We start from the raw sequence: 17,883 nt of genomic DNA, 5'->3' as shown, positions 1-17,883 counted from the left end.
ATAGGATCTGGGTGGGATTGTTGTCGGTGTAGGTTTGATGGGCCAAAAGGTCTCCTTTTGCACTGTAGGGATTATATGATCTGATGATATGGGAGGAAGGGGGGATCAGGATATTGAATTCAATGATCAGCCATGATCAAAATGAATGGTGGAGCAGGCTTGAAGGGCTGAATGGCCTCCTCCTGCTTCTAGTTTCTATATTTCTGTGTTTCCCCATGAGGTTTAAGCCATGAATGTATGTCAAAAATGGCAGTGGTCTGTTACTGAACCCTGGAGAACATGACTACATTCCTCCCTCCACTAGAATAACTGGCTTGTGACTGTGTTACTTCCTAATTCCTGATTATTTGGTTCCCCCCACAACTCACAACCAATAGATTATCTGGCCTCCTTGCCCCATAAAACACCATTCAGATATTTAGGGAGATTATACTCCCATGTTGTAGATTCCCGTCTGTATGTCTGGGCCCTGGTGTTGACGGTTAGGGACTGGAACCAAAAGAAAAAATGCTGGAAAATCTCAGCAGGTCTGGCAGCATCTGTAAGGAGAGAAAAGAGCTGATGTTTCGAGTCCAGACGCCCTTTGTCAAAGACCTGGAACTGGGCTTTGACAAAGGCACTGGAACCTGTCAGGGTGGGAGACTCTGCTGTAGAGGGTTTCACATCAAAATGAATATTTGCAATGAAAATCAAGTTTTTATTGAGATGGAGGTCAATCATAGGACAGGAGCAAATTTATTGTAATTCAATCCTTTCTAGCAGAAAGTCAATGGCAAGACTATCAAGGTCGTAGATGATTCACCAAATACTTAATGTCACTGTCACTCACGTGCATGCTCGCTCTCACTTTCCCCTCATTCACATTGTCACACTGACTCTAATATACTGGTTCTCACTCTCCCACACTTACAGATAGATACACACTCACTCACTAGTCTCACTATAAAAGTTGCATGGGTCACTAATAATCATAATAATTGCACTACTTACACAGTCTGAACCCATTATTTGATTGGTTTGACTCCGTGAATGACTGAGATTTACCCAGTGCTCTTTCTCTTACTCTTATTTAAGCATCATTTCACCATTTTGTTTTACTGTAAAGAGATTAAACAGTTTGGGTTTGTACTCGCTGGAGTTTAGGATGAGAGGGGATCTGATCGAGGTACATAAAATTTTAAAAGGGATAAAGTAAATGTAGACCAAATGTTTCCTCTTATGGGGCAATCTGGAACAAGAGGTCATAGGTATAGGCGGTAGATTTAACATTGAGATGAGGAGGAACTACTTCTCGCAGAGGGTGGTGAATTTGTGGAACTCGCTGCCCCATAGCGCGGTGGAGTCTGAATCATTGAATAGTTTCAAGAAGGAGATGGATGTATTTCTGATTAAAAAAGGGGATAAAGGGCGGGATTTTACGATCTGAAATCATAGAAACCCTACAGTACAGAAAGAGGCCATTCGGCCCATCGAGTCTGCACCGACCACAATCCCACCCAGGCCCTACCCCCATATCCCTACATATTTACCCACTAATCCCTCTAACCTGCGCATCTCAAGACACTAAGGGGCAATTTTTTAGCATGGCCAATCAACCTAACCTGCACATCTTTGGACTGTGGGAGGAAACCGGAGCACCCGGAAGAAACCCACGCAGACACGAGAAGAATGTGCAAACTCCACACAGACAGTGACCGAAGCCGGGAATCGAACCCAGGTCCCTGGAGCTGTGAAGCAGCAGTGCTAACCACTGTGCTACCGTGCCGCCTGGGCAAGACCGGAACTTCCCGCCTGAGGTCAACAGAGATTTCCGTTGTTCGCCCCTCACCTGCTCTGATTCCGGGGCCAGCGAGGTAGTAGAGTTCCAGCCATGGGGAACAGGTGGGGAGGTGGATTTGAGACCAGGGAGAGATCAGCCATGATCTGATTGAATGGCGGAGCAGGCTCGAAGGGTTGAATTTGCCGACTTCTGCTCCTAATTCCGATGAGAGGGTAAGATGTGGAGGAAAAGGGACCCAGGAAAAATGCTCAGGGGAGGGAGAGGGGATCAAGAGAGAGAGAGGAAGGGGTGGATAGGAAAGAAAGGATGAAAGGGAGATAGGCGGAGAAGAAAGAGAGTGGGGGGGTGGAGAGAGAGGGGGAACGAGAGAGGGAGGAGCAGGGGAGAAATGAGAGATGGGGAGAGGTCTGAGGCAAAGAAAAGATTAACAATGGAGGACTGAGGGAAAAAAAGAACAAGAGGGAGGTGGGGAAACTACAGAGTGAGGGGCATGAGGCAAAAAGGAGAGAGAGAATGGAAAGGGGAAGAGACGAGAGAGAGGAAGGAGGAGTGAAAGTGGGAAGGCAAGGGGCGGGAGAGGGTTGAACGACAGGTGACACGCAGAGGGAATTGTACAGACAGCACAGAATCAGAGGCAGTAAGAGGAGATAGGAGGGTATTCACAGGTAGCAGAGTATTTAAAAGTCGGCAGGATATTGAATAGAGAGCGGGACGATCACTGGCCAGGAGGGCATTTACTCATAAGCCAAGTAAACAGAACAGAGAGAAGAAAAGGGGAGAGCTGAGGGAGGGGATAAAAAGGGGAAGGAGAGAGGGTGGGATTGAGCGAGGGGCAAAGGAGAAAGAAATGAGGTTGTAGGAAGGAGGTAGGTGGAGAGAGAGGGCTACCCTCGCATCTCCATTATTTTTACACTCAATTTTTTTTCACCAGTTTGTACCCAGTACAGAGATTATCCCTGGCAGTGAGTGTGATTGTCTAGTCTACCTGGCATTGACTTCTTTGCACATTTTTAGTGTTGCTCGGAGCACTGTGCTTGTGCTGTGCCCTCACTATCTGCACCTCTCAAACCGCTGCAATCCCTTTGGTCCCTCTCTAATCCACTTGACCTCTGATCTAGGGATCCTTCATCCATCTGGCCTCTGGTGTAGTCTTGCTCCATACCCGCATCCTCCTCTCCTGCTGTTTCGCACCCTGCCTCTTCCACCTCCCCACTTTCTTTCTGGTTCTTGCGCTGGCCACGTTTGAGGCAGAGGAAGAAGGCTGCTGAGAGGAAGATGGACGAGAGAATCAGCTCGGATCCCGCCATGTAGAAGATGAGCTCGTAGTTCTTGTAAGTGTCGACCAGGCGGCCTGTGAAGAGAGTCAGAGATTCAACCCTGGCATTGCATCTTCAGCCCAAACTCTACCGAGAAACAACTGACCACTCAGCCACCCACCACAACGTCAGAACAAACTTTGGGGGGGCAAGTTTCACAGTCTCCCAAAATGAGAGGGGGTGGAAATGGAGCCTATCGGGAAAGGCTACACAGAGGCTCCAAACACTATTGCAAGAGGGGATTCCCCCATTAATTAAAGGAGCCACCCTAAAAAAAATGTATCCCCACTAATGGGCCTCCATTTTGAGGTACCCTCATATTTTACCTACCAGCGCCCACCTCTCTCAGTGAGGCTGCCCTGTGATTGGCCCAGGAGCCCACCCGCCATGGATGGTGAATTTGGAAACAGCCTAGTAGGAGGCTTCCTCCAGGAAAATAGCTCTTCCTTGTCCCCCGGCAAGTGCGGGGCTCAGGAACCCCACTAGGTAGGGGAGGTGATGGCCTAGTGGTATTATCACTAGATTATTAATCCAGAAACTCAGTTAATGTTCTGGGGACCCGGGTTCGAATCCCGCCACGGCAGATGGTGGAATTTGAATTCAATAGAAAGTATCTGGAATTAAGAATCTACTGATGACCATGAAACCATTGTTGGAAAAACCCATCTCGTTCACTAATGGGAAGGGAATCTGCCATCCTTACCCGGTCTGGCCTATATGTGACTCCAGAGCCACAGCAATGTGGTTGATTCTCAACTGCCCTCTGAAATGGCCGGGCAAGCCACTCAGTTCAAGGGCAACTAGGGATGGGCAATAAATGCTGGCCAGCCAGCGATGCCCATGTCCCATGAATGAATAAAAAAATAATAATTGGGGTCTTAAATCGACAGATTAGTTGCCTGCAGCCTTGTAGTAGGAGCCAATCCAAATCCCTGCCCCACACCAGAGAATTTTCCTGCCTACCCCCTCTCCCTGGAGCCAGGAAACTGATGCCATTTACACCAGAACAATGCAGTCGAGAAAGTCGCAATTACAGAGACCTTTGTCAATGTGAAGAGCAGAATTATACAACAAATTATTGAATAATCTCACCTTTAACTAGCACCGGAGACTGGGGGTATTTGGAGCTGGAGGCATTGGGATGTGGGGTTAACAGAGAGAATAGGGAGTGGGGCTAGGGGGGTTGGGGTATTGGCAAGTGGAGAGTATTGGGGTGGATTATGGGGGATGCTGGGGCATTGGCAATTTGGGTTGGGGGTATTAGTGGGCAATCAGGTATGGGGGTATTAGAGAGTGGGGGATATTGGAGAGTGGAGGTATGGGGATAAAGGGTTTTGCAGAGTAGGGGTATTTGGGGGTGTGGGATATTGGAAAGTAGAGTATCAGGCGTAGGGTTGTGGGAGTAGGGGTATCACGTGCGCGGATATTGGAGAGTGGGGATATTAGGGGTGAGGCTATTGGAGAGTGGGGATAGAGGTATACTGTAGGGTGGAGATGTGGGAATATTGGAGAGTAGGGTACCGGGGGGTGGAGGTATTGGAGAATGGGTGTGTAGGTGTCGGGTGTGTGAGTATTGAAGAGTGGGGAGTATTGCGTGGGTTATGGGGGATACAGGGGCATTGGCAGTTTGGGTTGGAATTAGTGGGCAATCAGGTATGGGGGTATTAGAGAGTGGGGGGTATTGGAGAGTGAGGGTGTGGGGGTAAAGGGTTTGCAGAGTGGGGGTTTTGGAGAGTGGGGGTATTAGGGGGTGAGGGGTATACTATAGGGTGGGGGTGTGGGATATTGGAGACTAGGGTATCAGGTGTAGGGGTGTGGGAGTAGGGGTATTGAGCATGCGGGTATTGGAGAGTGAGGGTATTAGGGGTGAGGCTATTGGAGAGTGGGGATAGGGGTATACTGTAGGGTGGGGGTGTGGGAATATTGGAGAGTAGGGTATCAGGCGCAGGGGTCTTGGAGTAGGGGGTATCAGGTGTAGGGGTCTGGGAGTAGGAGTATTAGGTGAGCGGGTATTAGAGAGTGGGATATTGGAGAGCGGAGGTGTAGGGGCGAGGGCATTGGAGAGTGGGGGTGTTAGGGGTGAGGGGTATATTGTAGGGTGTGGGATATTGAAGAGTAGGGTATCAGGTGTAGGGGTCTGGGAGAGTGGGGAGTATTAGGGGATGGCGAGCGGGTATTGGAGAGTGGGCATGTGGGTATCGAGCGAGCGGGTATTGGAGAGTGGGTTATTGAGGGTAAGGTTATCTGACCCTTTGCTGACTGCGCACTGACCTGCTGACGGGGGTCCGATGAGCACAGCGAAAGCCTCGATGAGCAGCAACAGTCCGATGGCGCTGGGGAACTTCTGGGAGCCGACAATGTCCATGAGAACCTCAAACTGCAGAGCCCCCACCATGCCGTAGGTCACCCCGAAGAAAACACAGAAGGCGATCATTCCGGTGTAAGTGGCTGCTTTGGCACTCAGCACGTCGGTCAGTCCATTGCACAGCATGGAGAAGCTGAAGAAATAGGCCACGCGAGGGCGGACAGCATCGAGACCCGCCACCACCCCGCTCAGCGGGCGAGCAAAAATGTCAATGAAACCGATGATGGACAGCAGGAAGGCGGCCTCTCTGTCGGGGACGCCGGTGTCTTTGGCATAGTTAACAATCATGATGGGAGGTACAAAGAGGCCCAGAACCAGGATGAACTTGGAGATGCTGTAGATGACAAAGCCTCGATTGCGGAAGACACTAAAATCCAGCAGTTTCTTCCTCTTCCTGCTCGCTCCTTTCTTCCGCCCACCCTCCTTGGTGCTGTTGCTGGTCCCGCCCTGTTCGCAGTTCTCCATCTCCAAGCTGGTGCAGTCGGCCTTGGTGGCCGGAAGCATCTCCTTGGCCTCAGACTTGTCTTTGCTGCTCCCCGTCCGACTCTCGAGGGGCCTCATGACTGCGCCGCACGTGCAGCAGTTGAGTAACAAGCCGCCCATGATGAGGAAGCCCCCCCTCCAGCCGTAGTAATCCAGCAGGACCTGTCCAAGTGGGGAGAGGGCGCTGAGGAACACTGGGCTCCCGGCGGCAGCTAATCCGTTAGCCAGCGGCCTCCTCTTCTCAAAGTATCTGCCCAGCATGATGAGAGAGGGCTGGAAATTCAGAGCCAATCCCAGACCTGGAGGAGACAGAGATGATACATCATCTTTAATGAGGACTGATGCTGCATTTATATAGCACCTTTAATGCAATAAATAAGAGTGTAATGATGTGAATTAGGACCTGCTGAATCTTCCTGTTTCTGTTCATTATTAACCAGCCTCTAAACTCGTTTCGATTGTCGACCGAGGACGCAACAGTGGTTGGCACTGCTGCCTCACGGCGCCAGGGACCCGGTTCGATTCTGGCCTCAGGTCACTGTCTGTGTGGAGTCTCACCGTGTCTGCGTGGGTTTCCTCCGGGTGCCCTGGTTTCCTCCCACACTCCAAAGATGTGCAGGTTAGGTGGATTGGTCATGCTAAATTGCCCCTGAGGGTGGAATTATCCCGTCCCGCCTGCCACAGGAATTGTAGTGGGTGGGACAGGACCACGCAAAGGTCCATTGATCTTGGGCAGAATTTTCCATTCTTGGGATGAGCGTGGCCAGAAAATCCCGCGCTTAGTGTCCAAAGATGGGCAGGTTAATTGGATTGGCCACGCTAAATTGGTCATTAATGTCGAAAGATGTGCAGGTTAGGTGGATTGGCCATGCTAAATTGCTCATTAGTGTCCAATGATGTGTAGGTTGGGTGGATTAGCCATGCTAAATTGCTCCTTAGTGTCCAAAGATGTGTGGGTTAGGTGGATTGGCCATGCTAAATGCATGGGGCTACGGGGAAAGTGTAGGGGTTGAATTTGGATAAGATGCTCTTTTGGAGTGTCAGTGCAGGCTCGATGGGCCGAATGGCCTCCTGTAGGGATTCTATAGTTCTATGATCCTGATGGGTCAGAGAGGAATTTCCCAACTTTTTCTGGGCTGTTAGCATCTCCAAGGTCACATGATTCCAGGTGGTGAGGAGAGTGTGTATGTTGTGAAACTCAAGATATTGCAGTTGTGCAGATCAGTCCAGGTGGATTGATTTTTATTCAGTGATCGGATGTGGGCATCACTGGCTGGGCCCAGCAATTATTCCCCATTCCTAACTGCCTTTCAACTGAGTGGCTCGCTAGGCTACTTCAGTTTATTTATTCGTGTCACAAGTAGGCTTACATTAACACAGTAATGAAATTACTGTGAAAATCCCGTAGTCACCACACTCCGGCGCCTGTTCGGGTACACTGAGGGAGAATTTAGCACGGTCAATGCACCCTAACCAGCACGTCTTTCAGACTGTGGGAGGAAACCGGTGCACCGGAGGAAACCCACGCAGACACAGGGAGAACGTGCAGACTCCACACAGATAGTGACCCAAGCTGGGAATCGAACCCAGGTCCCAGGCTGAGGCAGCAGTGCTAACCACTGTGTCACCATGTCACCCTCTGGGGGCATGTTTTAAGAGTCAACCACATTGCTGTGGGTCTGGAATTGCAAGTAGGTCAGACCAGATAAGGACGGCAGATTTCCTTCTCTAAAGGACATTAATGAGCCAGATGGTAATTGACAATGGTTTCATGGACTTTTACTCCCAGATTTTTATTGAATTCAAAATTTCAGCATCTGGTGGGATTCAAACCCCGTTCCCCAGAGCATTACCCTGGAATGTCTGGTCAGTGACAATACCACTACGCCACTGCCTCCCTTGCCCATCATTGCTTGTGTGTTCAGAAGTCAGGGATTGATAAAGGCAGATGGAGAAAGAGAGAAACTCGAGGAGAGACTGAAGAAGGAAGAGGAGAGAGATGACAGAACAGGATGTGGGAGAAAAAATTAGGAGGAGTGATCTTGACTAAAACAGAAATCTGCATTTATATAGCACCTTTAATGTAATAAACCGGCCCAGAGTGTATGGATGAGAATTAGGGGGAGGGTCAAGGATGAATCCTTGGGAGATCTCCAGAGTTAACAGTTCAGAGGATGAAAAACCATTGCAAATGGTTCGATGACGATGGTTAGCTGGGTAAGAATGGAACCGGGTATTAGAGAAGAATAATTGATTAACCGTGTCAAAGGCTGCAGATAGGTTGCAAAGGCTGAGGAAGGAAAGGTTACCATCGTCACAGTCACACAGGGAACAGGGCAGGACTTAATGGTTAATTGGTAGGGCCCTGGGGAGTGTTGTCCAATGGAGAGACCTAGGGGTGCAGGTACATAGTTCGTTGAAAGTGACGTCAAGATAGACTGGGGTGGTGAAGAAGGCATTTGGCATCCTTGGTTTCATTGGTCAGAACATTGAGTACAGGAGTTGGGACGTCTTGTTGAAGTTGTACAAGACATTGGTAAGGCCACACTTGGAATACTGTGTACAGTTCTGGTCACCCTATTATAGAAAGGATATCATTAAACTAGGATGCCCCCGGGACTTGATGGTTTGAGTTATAAGGACAGGCTGGATAGAGTGGGACTTTTTTCCCTGGAGCGTAGGGGGCTTAGGGTTGATCTTATAGAGGTCTATAAAATAATGATGGGCATAGATAAGGTAGATAGTCAACATCTTTTCCCAAAGGTAGGGGAGTCTAAAACTGGAGGGCATAGGTTTAAGGTGAGAGGGGAGAGATACAAAAGGATCCAGAGGGGCAGTTTTTTCACTCAGAGGGTGGTGAGTGTCTGGAACGAGCTGCCAGACGCAGTATTAGAGGCGGGTACAATTTTGTCTTTTAAAATGCATTTAGACAGTTACATGGGTAAGATGGATATAGAAGGATATGGGTCAAACGTGGGCAGTTGGGACTAGCTTAGTGGTAAAAAAAAGGGGTGGCATGGACAAGTTGGGCCGAAGGACCTGTTTCCATGCTGTAAACCTCTATGATTCTATGACAGTATGACATTGGTAAGGCCACATTTGGAGTACTGTGTACAATTCTGGTCACCCGAATATAGAAAGGATATTATTATACCAGAAAGAGTGCAGAAAAGATTTACTAGGATGTTACTGAGACTGGAAGGTTTGAATTATAAGGAGAGGCTGGATAAGCTGGGACTTTTTTCCCTGGAGCGTAGGAGGATGAGGGGGTGACCTTATTGAGGCTTATAAAATCATGAGGGGCAAAGATAAGGTGAATAGCCAAGGTCTTTTCCCCAGGGTAGGGGAATCCAAAACTAGAGGGCAGAGGTTACAGGTGAGAGGGGAGAGATTTAAGAGGGACCTGAGGGGTAACTTTTTCACACAGAGGGTGGTGCGTGTATGGAATGAGCTGCCAGAGGAGGTGGTAGAGGTGGGTATAATTATAACATTTAAAAGACATTTGGACAGGTACGTGGATGGGAAAGGTTCAGAGGGATACGGACCAAACGCAGGCAAATGGAACTAGTTCAGTTTAGGGAACCTGGTCGGCATGGACGAGTTGGGCCGAAGGGCCTGTTTCCGTTCTGTAAATCTCTATGATTCTGTCATTTGCGACTTTGTCTGTCACTTGGATTGATCGAGAAAAACAGGAAAAAAATTGAGTGTGCCGGATAATCTTTTAAACATTGAGCCATTCTTGGTTTCCCGCTGGCAACGTACCTGTAACCACTCCCGCGGTTAGGTAGAGCTGGGTGATGTTTGTGGAGAACGATGCCAGGATCATCCCAGTAGAGGCCAGTAAACCACCAACCAACATGACAGGCCGGCAGCCAAAGCGATTCACCACAATACTGCAGACGGGGCCTGTGACAAGAAAGCAGAGCCGGTGAAGCCTGGGACCGCCCACAGCGACTCAACCGTAATCCGTGAGCAGCCACCAGAGTACTCAGCAAGACTGGGATCTGACTCAACGGTGGTGAACTTTACCATCCCGCCCGCCATGGGAATGGGAGCGGGCGAGGGGCGGGCAGTGGGAAAGGTCCGTTGCCCTCGGGTGAGATTTTCCGGTTTTGGGGTGAGCGAGGCTGGAAAATCCCGCCCAATCCCGCCGGCAGTCCAAAGATGTGTGGGTTAGGTTGATTGGCCGTGCTAAATTGCCCCTTAGTGTCCCGGGATGTGTATGTTAGAGGGATTAGTGGGGTAAATACGTGGGGTTTCGGGAATAGGGCCTGGGTGGGATTGTTGTCAGTGTAGACTCGATGGGCCGAATAGCCTCCCTCTGCACTGTAGGGATTCTATGATTGATTATCACAAGTGTTCAGTGAGTTCTACACCGCCAATGCCTTTAACAGCAAACCCATCCAGAGTGGACACTGACACTGTGACAAGACTTGATCTAAGAACTGGGGATTGAGATGGTTCTTAAAGATGGAGGTTGGGGCCTGCTTATTGCCAACTCCCTTCAATCTGTCTCTTCTGGTTACTGACCCTCCTGCCTCTGGAAACAGCTTCCCCTCACTTACTCCGTCAAACTCGTTTATGATTTTGAACAGGCTTTGTTAAAATTCCCTCAACCTACGGCGCGGTGGCACAGTGGTTAGCACTGCTGCCGCACAGTGCCAGGGACCCAGTTTCAATTCCAACCTCGGGTGTCTGTGTGGAGTCTGCACGTTGTCCCCGTGTCTGCGCGGGTTTCCTCCAGGAGCTCTGGTTTCCTCCCACACTCCAAAGATGTGCAGGTTAGGTAGATTGGCCTTGCTAAATTGCCCCTGAGTGCCCAAAGATGTGTGGGTTAGGTTGATTAGCCATGCTAAATTGCCCCTTAGTATCAGGGGGTAAATACGTTGGATAGGGCCTGGGTGGGATTGTGGTCAGTGAAGATTTGATAGGCCGAATGGTCTCCTTCTGCACTGTAGGAATTTTATGATTCTTCTCTGTTCGAGCAGAACCCTGGCTTCCCCCATCTTTCCACATGATTGAAGTTTCTCATTCCTGCTACCGTCCCGGTAAATCTTCTCTGCATTCCTTCCAAACATTGTGGAGCCACAATTCTCCAGCTGGGGCTGAACCATTTTGAAAGATTTCTGTCTCTTTAGCGGTTCCCATCCTCCCCTTTTCTCTCTGAATTTGTTGATAATCATATTAGTGATCATATCGTAGAATCCCCACAGTGCAAGAGGAGGTCATTCGGCCCATCGAGTCTGCGCCGACTCTCTGACAAAGCATCCCACACAGCCTCTATCCCCGTAACCTCATGTATTTACCCCGCTAATCCCCCTAACCTGCATATCTTTGGACACTAAGGGGCAATTTAGCATGGCCAATCCTAGAACCTGCACATCATATCATCAAATCCATGGGTGGCACAGTGGTTAGCATTGCTGCCTCACAACGCCAGAGATCTGGGTTCGATTCCCGGCTTGGGTCACTGTCTGTGCGGAGTCTGCATGTTCTCCCTGTGTCTGCGTGGATTTCCTCCGGGTGCTCCAGTTTCCTCCCATAGTCCAAAGATGTACAGGTTATAAGAACATAAGAACATAAGAAATAGGAGCAGGAGTAGGCCATCTAGCCCCTCGAGCCTGCCCCGCCATTCAATAAGATCATGGCTGATCTGACGTGGATCAGTACCACTTACCCGCCTGATCCCCATAACCCTTAATTCCCTTACCGTTCAGGAATCCATCCATCCGCGCTTTAAACATATTCAGCGAGGTAGCCTCCACCACCTCAGTGGGCAGAGAATTCCAGAGATTCACCACCCTCTGGGAGAAGAAGTTCCTCCTCAACTCTGTCTTAAACCGACCCCCCTTTATTTTGAGGCTGTGTCCTCTAGTTTTAACTTCCTTACTAAGTGGAAAGAATCTCTCCGCCTCCACCCTATCCAGCCCCCGCATTATCTTATAAGTCTCCATAAGATCCCCCCTCATCCTTCTAAACTCCAACGAGTACAAACCCAATCTCCTCAGCCTCTCCTCATAATCCAAACCCCTCATCTCCGGTATCAACCAGGTGAACCTTCTCTGCACTCCCTCCAATGCCAATATATCCTTCCTCATATAAGGGGACCAATACTGCACACAGTATTCCAGCTGCGGCCTCACCAATGCCCTGTACAGGTGCATCAAGACATCCCTGCTTTTATATTCTATCCCCCTCGCAATATAGGCCAACATCCCATTTGCCTTCTTGATCACCTGTTGTACCTGCAGACTGGGCTTTTGCGTCTCATGCACAAGGACCCCCAGGTCCCTTTGCACGGTAGCATGTTTTAATTTGTTTCCATTGAGATAGTAATCCCATTTGTTATTATTTCCTCCAAAGTGTATAACCTCGCATTTATCAACGTTATACTCCATTTGCCATATCCTCGCCCACTCACTCAGCCTGTCCAAATCTCTCTGCAGATCTTCTCCGTCCTCCACACGATTCACTTTTCCACTTATCTTTGTGTCGTCTGCAAACTTCGTTACCCTACACTCCGTCCCCTCCTCCAGATCATCTATATAAATGGTAAACAGTTGCGGCCCGAGTACCGATCCCTGCGGCACGCCACTAGTTACCTTCCTCCAACCGGAAAAACACCCATTTATTCCGACTCTTTGCTTCCTGTCGGATAGCCAGTCCCCAATCCACTTTAACACACTACCCCCAACTCCGTGTGCCCTAATCTTCTTCAGCAGCCTTTTATGGGGCACCTTATCAAACGCCTTTTGGAAATCCAAAAACACCGCATCCACCGGTTCTCCTCCATCAACCGCCCTCGTCACATCTTCATAAAAATCCAACATGTTCGTCAAGCACGACTTTCCCCTCATGAATCCATGCTGCGTCTGATTGATCGAACCATTTCTATCCAGATGCCCTGCTATCTCCTCTTTAATAATGGATTCCAGCATTTTCCCTACTACAGACGTTAAGCTGACCGGCCTATAGTTACCCGCCTTTTGTCTCCTTCCTTTTTTAAACAGCGGCGTAACATTAGCCGTTTTCCAATCAACCGGCACTACCCCAGAATGCAACGAGTTTTGATAAATAATCACTAACGCATCCACTATTACCTCTGACATTTCTTTCAATACCCTGGGATGCATTCCATCCGGACCCGGGGACTTGTCCACCTTCAGTCCCATTAGTCTACCCAGCACTGCCTCTCTGGTAACATTAATCGTATTAAGTATTTCTCCTGCTGCCAACCCTCTATCGTTAATATTTGGCAAACTATTTGTGTCCTCCACCGTGAAGACCGACACAAAAAACGTATTTAAAGACTCAGCCATATCCTCATTTCCCACTATTAACTCCCCCCTCTCGTCCTCCAAGGGTCCAACATTCACTCTAGCCACTCTATTCCTTTTTATATATTTATAAAAACTTTTACTATCATTTTTTATATTAATTGCTAGCCTAGCTTCATAGTCTATCCTTCCTTTCTTTATCGCTTTCTTAGTCTCTCTTTGTTGTTTCTTAAATTTTTCCCAATCACTTGTTTCTCCACTATTTTTGGCCACTCTGTACGCAGCTGTTTTTATTTTAATACTCTCCTTTATTTCCTTCGTTATCCACGGCTGGTTCTCCCTTTTCTTACAATCCTTGTTTTTTGCTGGAATATATTTTTGCTGAGAACTGAAAAGGATCTCCTTAAAAATCCTCCACTGTTCCTCAGCTATCCTACCTGCCAGCCTGCTCTCCCAGTCTACCTTAGCCAATTCATCCCTCATCCTATCATATTTCCCTCTGTTCAAACAGAGGACACTGGTTTGAGACCAAACTTTCTCCTCTTCCATCTGAATCAGAAATTCGACCATATTGTGGTCACTAGACCCAAGAGGGTCCTTCACAATAAGATCCTTAATTCTACCTACCTCGTTACACAATACCAGATCCAAAATAGCTCGTTCCCTCGTCGGTTCCGTAACATGCTGTTCAAGGAAACTATCCCGACAGCATTCTAAGAACTCTTCCTCCATTCCACCCTTACCGACTTGAGTCTGCCAGTCAATGTGCATGTTGAAGTCCCCCATGATTATTGCCATTCCGTTTTTACACGCATCCCTTATCTGCTTGTTTACAGCCCTCCCTACCTCAACATTATTATTTGGGGGCCTATATACCACACCTACTAGTGTCTTTCTCCCTCTACTATTCCTCATCTCTACCCATAATGATTCCACGTTTTGTTCCTCAGAGCCTATGTCATCCCTCAGTACTACCCTGATATTATCTCTTATTAATAGCGCGACCCCACCACCTTTTCCTTCCTGTCTATTCTTCCTAAACGCCTGATACCCCTGGATATTCATCTCCCAGTCCTGGTCACCTTTCAGCCACATTTCTGTAATGGCCACTAGATCGTACCCACTTGTGCTGATTTGCACCATCAACTCATTCACCTTGTTCCGAATGCTTCGTGCATTCAGGCAAAGTGTCCTTATTCCAGCTTTTATCTGGACCCGCTTTGATGAGTCGCGAACACCGTCTCCCTCTACTCCCTTATCTAAATTACCGCCTTCATTCACTTGCACCCTCTCCTCTACCATTAATTTTGTAATTCCCCTTACCCCTGCATCCTCCCCCCCATCAATTAGTTCCTTGATCCTAGTCAACTCTTCTAGCTCCCCTCCCCCCAACCTATCTAGTTTAAATTCTCCCCAGTAGCCTTAGCCAACCTACCGGCCAGGATATTGGTCCCCGTGTGATTCAAGTTCCACCCGTTTTTTGTATACAGATCACCCCTGCCCCTAAAGAGGTCCCAATGGTCCAGGAACCTGAATCCCTGCCCCCTGCACCAGTCCCTCAGCCACACATTCATCCTCCACCTCACTCCATTCCTGCCCTCACCTTCCCGTGGCACAGGCAGTAATCCTGAGATTACTACCTTTGCTTTCCTCTTTCTCAGCTGTCTCCCTAATTCCCTGTACTCCCTTTTCATGACCCCTTCTCCCTTCCTACCCACATCAGCGGTACCAATATGTACCGCTACCTCAGGCTCCTCTCCCTCCCACCTCAGGATATCCGGGACGCGACTAGCGACATCCTGGATCCCGGCCCCAGGGAGGCAGACCACCATGCGAGAATCCCGCCTACCTCCGCAGAAACGCCTGTCTGTCCCCTTCACCATCGAGTCCCCGATTAATACCGCCTTCCTCCTCTTTTCCTTAGCCCTCTGAGTTACAGGGCTGGACTCCACTGCGGAGACACGGCCACTGCTGCTTCCCCCAGGCGGGCTGTCCCCCCCAGCAGTACTCAAGCAGGAGTACTTGTTGTGCAGGGGCAAATCCACCGGGGTGCTCTCAACCACCCTAGCCTTACCCTTCCTGGCCGTCACCCACTTGGCCTCTTCCCGTAGCCCTGGTGTGACCACCTGATGATAGCTCTTGTCTATCACCTCCTCATTCTCCCTCATCAGCCTAAGATCCTCGAGTTGTAGTTCCAGCTCCCTAACACGGTCTCTCAGGAACCGCAGCTCGACACACCCCTCACAGATGTGGATGTCCGGGAGGCCAGATGCCTCCAGGACCTCCCACATCCTACACTGGGAACAACACATTGGTTTCACACTCATACTGGACACTTTATGTCAAGTAAGACAGTGAAAAGTTAATAAGAGTGTAAGGAAACAAAAACTCACCCCTGCTCGTCCAAGCCCTGTGAGCCAAAGCCCTGACAGCTCACTCAACTTCCCACTCACTCTGCTGCCCGCTACTATGCTGCCCGCTGTATACTTTGGTGCACTTTTAAACCCTCCAAAAACTTCCCCTGGCCACTCCTGGCCTGACTTCCGGTTTTGAAAAAAACCTCCGATTTTAAACCCAAAATTAACTGAAAAAATAAATAATTAATTAGTCAGCAAACTCACTCTCTTACCCTCAGCCTGCTCCTGGGAACAATGAAGCTGAACCTCCAAGGTAAGCCCTTTTTAAACCCTCCAAAAACTTCCCCTGGCCACTCCTGGCCTGACTTCCGGTTATGTGCACTGGCCGTGCTAAATTCTCCCTCAGTGCACCTGAACAGGCGCCGGAGTGTGGCGACTAGGGGATTTTCATAGTAACTTCATTACAGTGTGAATGTAAGTTTACTTGTGACACTAATAAATAAATTATCTTTGGACACTAAGGGGCAATTTAGCATGGCCAATCCACCTCACCCGCACATCTTTGGACACTAAGAGGCAATTTGGTGTGGCCTATTCCCCTAACCTACACATCTTTTTGGAGATTAAGGGACAATTTAGCATGGCCAATCCACCTAATCTGCTCATTTTTTGGACTGTGGGAGGAAATTGGCGGAGGACACCCACGCAGACACGGGGAGAATGTGCAAACTCCACACAGACAGTCACCCAAGGCCAGAATCGAACCCGGGTCCCTGGCGCTGTGAGGCAGCTGCGCTAACCACTGTGCCGCCCCTCAGTGTTGAAACAAAAAGCACAGAAGGGATTAGGAAATTTGGGCAGTGAACAAGTAAAAGGCTTCGACAGTTCATCAGCTGGAGCAGAAACTGCCAACTTACAAAGATGACCGTTGACCCTGATCCTTTACTCACTCCCTTGCCTTTGTCTCCGCCCCCCCCCACCCACCCCCCCCACCCCCGCCCCACCCCCAACACCCCATCAGTCTCTGAATCACAAGGGTCTGTATTCATGTCCCAGTCCAGGATTTCAGCATTTCAGGCCAATGCTCCCGTACAGTACTGAAGGAGTGCTGCACTGTCGGAAGTGCCATCTCTCCGATGAACTGAAGCCCCACCTGCCTGCTTGGGTGGATGCATAAGATCCCATGGGACGATTTTGAGGAACAGGGAAGTTCTCCCAATATTCATCCCTCAATAGATAACAGAAAAAAAAGATAATCTGCTTATTATCAAATTACTGTTTGTGGGATCTTGCTGTGCATAAATTGGCTGCCACATTTCCTATATGACAACAGTGACAAAGAATTTCATTGGCTGCAAAGCACTTTGAGATATGGTGCAAGGCACCAGAATAAATGCATGGGAATACAGTTACCAGACAGGCATTCTCCCTTGGAACTGAACCACAGTCTGACCTCTGCGAACTCACCTGTACCATACAGCATGGCGAGTATGATGGAGGAGATCCAGGCAGTGTCACTGTAACCAATGTGGAAATCATGCATTAGCTCCTTGAAATACACACTGACGGCTTTTGGAAATGCGTAGGAGAATCCTGTAATCACAAAGCAGCCAATAAGGATCATCCATCCCCAACCGCCATCAGGGGGCTTGACCGTCTGCGAGGCTCCTGGCCCAGGGTTACCCATCTCGAACACCAGAGTCTGAAAAACAAGAAGCACCTTCAGTAAACAAATTACTACTAATAGCTAGTGAAGGACTCATCCATAACCAGCCCAAACCCATCTATAACCAGCCCAAACCCATCCATAACCAGCCCAAACCCATCCATAACCAACCCAAACCCATCCATAACCAGCATAAACCCATCCATAACCAGCCCAAACCCATCCATAACCAGCCCAAACCCATCCATAACCAGCCCAAACCCATCCATAACCAACCCAAACCCATCCATAATCAACATAAACCCATCCATAACCAACCCAAACCCATCCATAACCAACCCAAACCCATCCATAACCAGCATAAACCCATCCATAACCAGCCCAAACCCATCCATAACCATCCCAAACCCACCCATAACCAGCCCAAACCCATCCATAACCAGCCCAAACCCATCCATAACCAACACAAACCCATCCATAACCAACACAAACCCAACCATAACCAGCCCAAACCCATCCATAACTAGCCCAAACTCATCCATGACCAGCCCAAACCCAGCCATAACCAGTCCAAACCCATCCATAACCAACCCAAACCCATCCATAACCAGCCCAAACCGATCCATAACCAGTCCAAAC

The 17,883-nt window shown here is 49.0% G+C and overlaps 1 protein-coding gene across 1 annotated transcript; it reads right to left on the bottom strand.

The window, feature by feature from the left end:
* Positions 1 to 427: 427 nt before the first annotated feature.
* On the bottom strand, positions 428 to 17,265 carry slc16a8 (solute carrier family 16 member 8). Its single transcript, XM_078238382.1, has 5 exons — positions 17,046 to 17,265; positions 9,707 to 9,850; positions 5,368 to 6,243; positions 2,943 to 3,131; positions 428 to 489 (listed from the first exon to the last, which is right to left on the bottom strand). Exons 1-5 carry the CDS (start codon positions 17,263 to 17,265, stop codon positions 428 to 430), a joined length of 1,491 nt encoding a protein of 496 aa, XP_078094508.1.
* Between the last annotated feature and the right edge of the window lie 618 nt (positions 17,266 to 17,883).

The sequence above is a fragment of the Mustelus asterias genome, chromosome 21, assembly GCF_964213995.1.
Source record: "Mustelus asterias chromosome 21, sMusAst1.hap1.1, whole genome shotgun sequence".
NCBI lineage: Eukaryota > Metazoa > Chordata > Chondrichthyes > Carcharhiniformes > Triakidae > Mustelus > Mustelus asterias.
Note: the sequence above shows the minus strand (reverse complement) of the source record. Positions and strands in the feature narration are given on the sequence as shown.

Excerpts from the sequence above, each read along its gene's own strand:
- slc16a8 (XM_078238382.1), bottom strand. The coding sequence starts at position 17,265 with ATGGGTAACCCTGGGCCAGGAGCCTCGCAGACGGTCAAGCCCCCTGAT. Across the intron at positions 6,244-9,706 it reads AACCGCGGGAGTGGTTACAG|GTCTGGGATTGGCTCTGAAT; the intron begins GTACGTTGCCAG and ends TGTCTCCTCCAG. Across the intron at positions 490-2,942 it reads AGCAGGAGAGGAGGATGCGG|TCCCTAACCGTCAACACCAG; the intron begins GTATGGAGCAAG and ends TTTTGGTTCCAG.